This window comes from Pterocles gutturalis, unplaced genomic scaffold (assembly GCF_000699245.1).
Source record: "Pterocles gutturalis isolate BGI_N339 unplaced genomic scaffold, ASM69924v1 scaffold48672, whole genome shotgun sequence".
NCBI lineage: Eukaryota > Metazoa > Chordata > Aves > Pterocliformes > Pteroclidae > Pterocles > Pterocles gutturalis.
Window position 1 is genome coordinate 614 of NW_010112013.1, and position 8,482 is coordinate 9,095.

General features: G+C 37.4%; 1 protein-coding gene across 1 annotated transcript; it reads left to right on the forward strand.

The window, feature by feature from the left end:
- Nucleotides 1-270: 270 nt before the first annotated feature.
- HORMAD1 (HORMA domain containing 1) lies at nucleotides 271-7,484 on the forward strand. Its single transcript, XM_010073893.1, has 13 exons — nucleotides 271-303; nucleotides 687-831; nucleotides 1,143-1,206; nucleotides 1,545-1,581; nucleotides 1,985-2,005; nucleotides 2,110-2,136; nucleotides 2,781-2,848; nucleotides 3,711-3,862; nucleotides 4,478-4,734; nucleotides 4,956-5,019; nucleotides 5,499-5,575; nucleotides 6,331-6,414; nucleotides 7,404-7,484. Exons 1-13 carry the CDS (start codon nucleotides 271-273, stop codon nucleotides 7,482-7,484), a joined length of 1,110 nt encoding a protein of 369 aa, XP_010072195.1.
- Nucleotides 7,485-8,482: the final 998 nt, after the last annotated feature.

The window sequence follows — 8,482 nt, forward strand, 5'->3', positions numbered from 1 at the left end:
TGATTCTGCAGCCTTGAGAGAGGCCTGTGCTGGTGTGAAAATCAGTAACCTAATACTGGTGATCATTAGGTGAACAGTTCTGCTCTGATTCCTTAAAATTATGGAATTTTTATGAACTGATATGTATTAATTGTGCAGGAAGTATTGTGGGTTCAGGTACTGTCCTGTAAAAGCTGGATAGCTGCAGTCGAGGCTGTGTGCACTGGGGAGTGGTGGTCATACATACGCTAATGCAGGTGTTTAATTAACAGACAGAAGAGTGTCTGCAAAATGGCAACTGCTCAGAAGCAAAGGAGTTGTGTGGTATGATTTTCTTGTGTATTTCTGCACAATATGTTATTTGAATTGGAAAAATCTGAGAATTTTTGCTGAACTAGTGCACCCAGATGCTCTGTAATATTTCTTTGCTTGAAAATTACAGGCTAATTCAATTTTTTTAAACTATGAATAAAGATGCTTAATAGCGAAATAGTTTGAGACTGAACTTCGTGGTCATGCACTTCGTTAGAAATCACCGATGTCCTGAAAACACAGTAACACTAAGTGTAAGGAACATGCTTAACTTTATAAATATGAAAGTTGTACTTTTCAGTTAAATTAAAACTTTAAGCAGGCGTTGGACCAGATTGTAGACTGTACATGTTTGTTGATGTGGACAGAGATTAAATTTTGTCTTTAACTTTCAGAGTGAAGTTGTATTTCCTAACAAAATATCTACTGAACAGCAGTCCCTGATGCTAGTGAAGAGGCTCCTGGCAGTGGCAGTATCCTGCATTACATATCTGAGAGGAATCTTTCCTGAAAGTGCCTATGGGACAAGATACATGGATGGTAACAGGCTGTTGTCATGATTCTTTGCAAAATCTATTGTCATAGGATTGTTATGAAGTTAATGAATGGTTTTAAAACCACTTGGTTGTCTTAATTAAAGGTAATAGCATTTTTAAATGACTGTAATTGAAACTTGACTAATATATTGATTGTTGAACTTGCTCAGCAATTAGAACTATGCCTACACCTGTCAGCAATGTTAATTTTAGTCTGCTTCCAATATATACTTTTAGGGAATTAACTTCACTTTCTTAGCAATGTAGCTGCATTTTGTCCTAAGTAAATATACATGTATATATTCTTTTTTGGAGATGTCTGTGTTAAAATTCTGAGGGAAGACAAGAACTGTCCTGGCTCTACTCAGCTGGTGAAATGGTATGTTAATTACAGTGCATAGATAACACTTCCATAGCATGTTGATTTTGAAAGATGCCTTTCTGCCTGTTTGCAGATAAAAAAGTTCACTTGCTGCAAATGAACAACTGCCCAGGCAGTCCTTTTAGTGTGTGGTATTTACTATGTTGACTTTTTTCTTTAAATGGAAGGTCAAAATGTGTGTGTTTTCAATAGATATGTAATTGACTTGTAAGGTCATTTTTCTAGAAGGGTAGAGCACAGATCTTTGTTTACAGGGTGATTATAGTATTATTAGTAGATATTTGATTATATATTTGAATATATATTTGAATATCAATATTATTTGATTTTTGCAGGATGTTAGGATGCTATGATGCCTTGCAGAAGAAATATGTAAGTCTTCCAGTGTCATTTAGCTATTTTAAATGTATTGAAACATTAATTTATGTAAGTTTGTTAGCTACCAGCATAGTTACAGGACTTTCTGGTTAAGGAAGAGCTATGCTTTAATAGCTGAAACAGTTACCTACAATGTGCGATGCATAGACGTTTCAGCTTAATGTTATTTGTAAGCAGGAACACTTAAAAGTCAGGGATGCATAGGAATTTTCTTCTGCCAGTTGAGTAAGTCCTTTCTTAAACAGATAAGGAGTTAAGCGTCCGAAGAGGTTTCTCTTCAAAGAGGTTATAGTTGTCTGTATTGGTTTCCAGAGCTAGAGAAACAAAACAGAAACAGAAATGGGCTATGGAATACATTTAATGTTTTTTTTTCTTTCTTTAATTATGTTTCTGACAGCTAAGAATGATTGTCCTAGCAGTAAGTATCTTTGAAAACTAAACTACACATTTTTTTTTTAAGGTAGATGCTTAGAGATATGTACACTTCTTATTCCATTTCCTCTCTTTATTTTAAAAATACAGGTCTATACCCATCCAGAAGATCCTCAGGTAAATCTGGTAGAATATACAGATATAGTGAAATGTGTATGCGAGCAATAGTACTTAACATTCACATTAATGCACATTAAAAAAAAGGACATATTAAAATATGAAATGCAAGAATCACTAAAGGTATTCAGAATTGCTGTACTTTGAATACCTAGTGTCTGGTTATTCTCAGGCCAGTACAAGGAACACAAAGTGTTGCTGAGAGTTACATGCCTGTAAAGATGCATCGCCCTAACACTGCATAACAAATTTATGGAACTTCTTTGTGAAAAACGCATTAGGTTTTAACTAACTGCTGGGTGTCACCTTGTCTCTTATGTGTGTGAAACATTTTCATAATAATTAAAATTGTAATGAATATTTCATTCTAAAAGCTTAAGCTGATGTTTCAAAATATTTTATCATGGCGATTCCTGGAAAATAATGTAGATCTTCATTTTTGTTTGATGGCGGTTATATACATTAATACTGTTAATTGTTACAGCATTAGAAACCTGTATTCAGCGCATGTAAGCGGATCAGATGGGAGTTGGGCTATGATTATTCTCTTTAAATGCAAGGTTAATAGATTACTAGACAGAAGCAAGAGCCGTAGGTGTGTGCTTGACAGCTGATAGTTTAACAATGACTGGATTTGTTTGCAGACTATTACAGAATGTTACCACTTCAAATTCAAGTACACCCACAATGGGCCACTCCTGGATTTCAGCAGGTAGTCTCACTGACTTTATTCTGCTCTGTGGTTTTACAATCTATTTGCATACATCTGAATGTAAAAACTTTGGATTTTCAGATTGGTGTTTCCTTTTTTAATTCTGGATCTTAAGACTAATTTTACCAACATATTCTATTTGTTTAGACTTAAGATACAACGAATCGTTTTGTTGTATTATGCTCGTATTTTTAAATATGCACTCAAAAGATGATTCTTAGCGTCAGAGTCCAATACTCTCTGACCAGATTCTTTAAGATATTCTGTGCATGGAGGGTGAAGTGTTTAATATCAGATTGACTTATCTGGAGATACTCTATGTTACACGGGATTCTCATTTAGCAGAGAGGATACAAAATACACTGAAAACACAATACAGATGTATGCTACGCTTAGGAAAGCATAGCTATCGCAATACACAGTCAGTCACAATACCAGTGTGATTCCCATTACTGGTCTCTAATAAGCTCCCTGTCACGATGTGTTACTTGATTTATTTAATGGAGAGCGAGTCTGTAAGACTTCACAGAACTGGGGCTTTCAAAAGTACTTAGTTTTTCCTTTCTTTCAGGTTGGGTATTTTTAAAGCATTATGTAATATAAAATACAATAGTTGATCACAGCTGCTAACTTTCATGATGTCCCTGGCTCAGGATTTGATCTTCCAAGGGGCAGAGATCACGCAGGTCACTTAGTATTAGGAATTGCAGTGCTTGTAATCGCAGAGCTTAGGCAGTAAATGTGATGTTTGCTTCTGACATTCATACAGTCTACTAAACAGTCACGTATCTTAACACTAGAAACAGCTTACTCTGTATTAAAAAAAAACAAACAACAACCTGAATGCTTTGTCTGTTTCTAGCAAAAACAAAAGGAATGATTCCACGATCACCTGTGCAGACACCAAGAAAGCAAGTATCCTCCTCATTCGCAAGATTTATGTTCTGATGCAAAACCTGAGTCCATTACCAAATGATGTTTGCCTGACCATGAAGCTTTTTTACTATGATGAAGGTAGTATGTCCATATTCCCTTGATTTACCAACTGTGTTCAGACTTTGGAAAACAATTCAAATAAATATTTTAATGTATAATTTTCATGGTTGCTGGGACTTGCTAAATTATGTTGTTTTGCATATGTCTTGTTTCTCAGGACAGTTTCTAAAATCCAAGGGGAACAGATTTGATCTCACTGTAGGAACATAATCTTGTCACTCTCTTCATTGGAGCAAGGATTTCAGTGTGTTTTAAGAACAAATTGAGTTTTCCTGGGTATGTTAGGATGTAGCGTGTTTGCCAGACTAGTTCTAGCTTGGATGACTATTTAAATGTCTAGCTTTGTTTTCAGATTGTATTATTGCTTTATAGTGAAAAATCAGACCTTCTATCTCAGCTCTTTACATGTATAAACTGTTTCAAATAGCTTTAATTGGGTTTTGCCCAATTGTGGGGAAAAAGAACTTCATTTAGTATAAGTTGAATATGGATTATTCCCCTCTCCACACACAATTTTTTTTGGAGTAGCTCTTTGTATTTAAAGGAGAAAAGAGTCTTTTCACCGCACAAGTTAAAATTAATTTTACAGGAACGTGCTTCATTCTAATACGTTTAATGGATTCTTTTCTGCAGTTACACCGTCTGATTACCAGCCTCCTGGTTTTAAGGAGGGTGAATGTGAGGGGATGATATTTGAAGGGGAGCCTATGTATCTGAACGTGGGTGAAGTGCCAACGCCTTTTCATATGCTGAAAGTTAAAGTTACAACTGAAAAACAACGGATGGAAAACGTTGATAAAAGCATCATAAAGCCTGGAGAGACTAATGTGCCTGTCCAAGTGCTCAGAGTGGACAGAGATGATCCAGAAGAGGAGAACCAGGACATGAATGTAAGAGCATGAGTGTTTTGTGTGGTTTGTTGAAATTTTTTGTGATTTATAGTCTAGAAAAGGGCCATTCAGTGTTTTATTGCATGGCTTACTGTAACATTAATTAAAAACTGTTTCTAGATGTATTTAAGCAAGGCAATGTCTTCAATACATTTTTGCTTTAATTTTACTGCTCCAGTTAGCAATCTGTCATTGTTAAAGCAGTATTTTTCTTAATCTAGGAAGATCCTGACCTGGATAATAAAGTTGAAGATAGGGATAATGTAAATATTTCAGAAGCTCCAGGTAACATTTATGTATTTTTTCAAGTCTCTTCAGTTTGTGCCGCCTCTTCCTGACGTTACTAAAACAAAAACTCAGTTTTCTGATGTTGACCACTATATTCAAATTTACATTCTATTTTCCTCATACATTGCTATGCCTTTATTTTCTATTGTGGCTTTGTTCTGTGAAGCACTTGGTTAGCAAACACACGTTTTCATGTTTCTGTTCTAAAATTCTGATCTTATGTTCCATTTTATCAGATAAGCTAAATTTAATGGATTATATATTTAGAAGTAAATTTTGTTGTTTGATTTTTTTTTTAGGTGGTTGGTTGTTATGATGTTTTTGATAATACCTTAAATTTCCACATAAAGCTTGCAGAGGTGTTGTGCTTGAGTTCATTATTGCAGACTTGGGAAGCAGAATTCTCTGTGCAAAAACAGTTCAGGTCTATTTTTGTTTAAATCAGTGTGCTTTATTATTTAACAACTCTTTTATAGAACCAAATTTAACTTGTGAAGAAGATGAAGTTTCAAAGGCTGGAGGGAACCAGAACCTGTATGTTTCTAATCCTCAGGTATGAAAACTGCACTCTGTTGCCTTGAAACTCTTACTAGAGCTTTTGTGAAGCTTCTTTCCTACTTTGAGTGATTAATAATAGGTAGTCTAAAGGTTTATTTACTGCAGTCATTATTTTCAGCAATAAAATGCCTTTACATTTTACTTTCCAGTGTTTTACAAAAATGGTTAATAATCTAAAGCAATCAAAAGCAATAACAAAAGTTCTTCTGCAATACAGTTTTCAAACCAAACAGATGGTCTGACTGTTATTAGGAGAAATGGGAATGTAATTTCCATGTTTATAAACTGCCATAACTAAACACTGCATAATAGAAATTTCTCTGCTAATTCTGACAGGCCAAAACTTGTTTAAAGGCTGAGTAAAATCTAAAATGCAGGTTTATTACTCAGACTTAAAAGCTCAGGCTATATTCTCTGCATGTAGCAAAATGGTATAATTTAGATGTGAAGGACTACTTGAAACACAGGTCCTTAGGATTTCTTAAAACAGAATAGCCCAAGGTTAACTGTGAGTGACTTTTATAAAAATAAATGATGCTTTGGTCTGTCGGGGTTCTCTGACACGTTCAGCTGTAAATAGTGCTGTTGACTTCAGCGGGTATACTTCTGTATTTAAATTTCAGCTCAAGCACTGTAGTGAGCAGAGCCAGAGGTCTTTGCATTGCCACAGCACTGAACCCTGCTGTAGCCTCTAGTATATATATTTTTATTTACCACTGTCACAAGGCAACATCTGTTTTCTGATTTAAGGTTGATCATTTGGCAAGTAAGACATCCGAACTTAATGTGTCGGAGAGCAGAACAAGAAGTGGGAAGATATTTCAAACCAGCACAGTTAGTACCATTTTTTCTTTAGTTCTGTTCTTTGCTTCTGTTCTTCTTTAAGCCTTTTTCTGTTCCTAACAGTGAATAGAACTACGCTTAATACATTTCATGTTGACAGAAACATCACTTCTAAAATTCCCATTAAATTCAACACATTTGGATTCTTAGTGTAAAAAAAACCAAAAAACCTCTGTTCCAAAGAGTTAAAAGCTGAATGTTGATGTAGTTAACACAGGTTGAGAAAGATTCATTCGGATTGACTTATTTCTTCCTCAGAATGCATTTAGGCAAATCCCGGCTGGTTTAGTCCGTTGTTGGTAGGAGCGTGTACCAGCAGAGATCGCCAGCCCAGTGTACCATATGCTTGCTGGTGATGTTACTTGGTAAACACGAGGCCAAAATTCTAAGCTCAGCTCAGTGACTCATACTAAAAGAAATCTGTTACTTCTTTGCTTAATCCCATTGCAGCAGCTGAGTCCTGTAGTCAGTGCTACTTGTGGGGAGCCAATTCCTCCAGCCTTGCACAGGTGGAGCAGGAGTTGTCTTCAAGGTGGAATTTGGCCTTTGGGGGTGGCATTGTGAGCCCCCATCTGTCTGCTGCTGCTGCCTTTGCCAGCTGAGCTTAGTAGCTGCAGCTTTGCAAGGCTCTGGGAGGCCTTCAGGAGATCTCAACATCCCTCTGACTTGTGAATGTTCAGGGTTACTGGTAGGTTCTTCTCAGAAGAAGATGTGGGATGAATACTACCATTCTAGTAAATAAGTGGTCTTCAGTTACAGTCAGGAGGGGAAATGACGTGTCAGGGCCAAGGAAAATTGTACCCTTCCTTTCCCTGCTCAGGAAAGCTTGTAATTTTTTTTTAGTGCAGTAGCTGTGTAAGGATGTGTAAGTTGTTCAGGGTGGGCATTTCCCACGTTAAACTTGCCAACACTGTGGAGCAGGCCACAGCCTCTGCCATGCGGCAACCTGTAACGCAGTATTTATTATTTTCCCTTGACAGGTTCATCAGTTTGAACTCTCATCTAGTCAAGATGTGCTGCCGAAAAGGAGAAAGATCAGTGAACCAAAGGAGCAGTTTTAGATACCCACGTCCCTGCTGTTTGCTTACAGAGTTCTCCACACCATTTCCATGTTGTTGTTAATGTGAATGTTCATATTTAAATATATTTTAGGGATCTTTTCTCTTCTATTTGTAGTCAAAGTGGAGAGTATTTTAAGGAAAGAAGATCTGTCAAGAAGCCCAGATGAAGAAATCAGAACTTGTTTTTTATAGGAGGTCATACCCCATCAGGAAAGACGGGACGTGCCTGTGCACTGGTGTTGAATGTTCTCGGTTACGAAGGTGATTTGGGGGATTTGACTCCCTGCTTATACCGTGTATAAATCCTGATGGTGATTGTGTAATGTTCATTACCCACCAAACAAGGTTTCACTGGTAATTCTGGGCAGCGTTTCAAAGCTGAGGAACACCTTGTTCAGAACCTGTCTCATGGGGCACAAACCCCTCACGCCTTGGGCCAGTTTCCGGAGCTTTAGGGCACAGGTTCAGGAGGGCTGTTGTCAGCTACTGCGATGTTGCAGGTTCTGCTCTGATGGCTGGGACAGGAGGGGAGGGCGCTTGGTTCTTTGCATTTATGCCAGACTGGAGGCACCGAAGTCGGGTAAAAAACGAGCATTCTTCAGTTACCTTCAGTTACAGCTTTCATGCCCAAATGCAGGAATTTCTGTACAGCTGTGAGGCGTATGTACGTAATTACAAACCAAGTATTAATCTGTGGCAGGCATCGAACAGTGTACACGTAATGTACTTAAAGTGATTACTTGCAGGTGTTGGACATGGTGCCATTTATTTGCCTCACAAGAAAACCGGTTAGTTTTCCCTGTGCTGTACCTGAGCTGGAGCGAAGCTGTTCCTGCAGGGCCAACATTTCTGGACACTTTTGACTTTTGTCTTTTAAGAGACAATTAAATTGTCCTTTTATCATTCCTCAATTAAATCGATGTTAACACTTTAGTTGCTGTGTGGTTCTGTACCGCGGGGGATGGCGGACGCTCGTGAACGCGTTTATTTACCGGCCC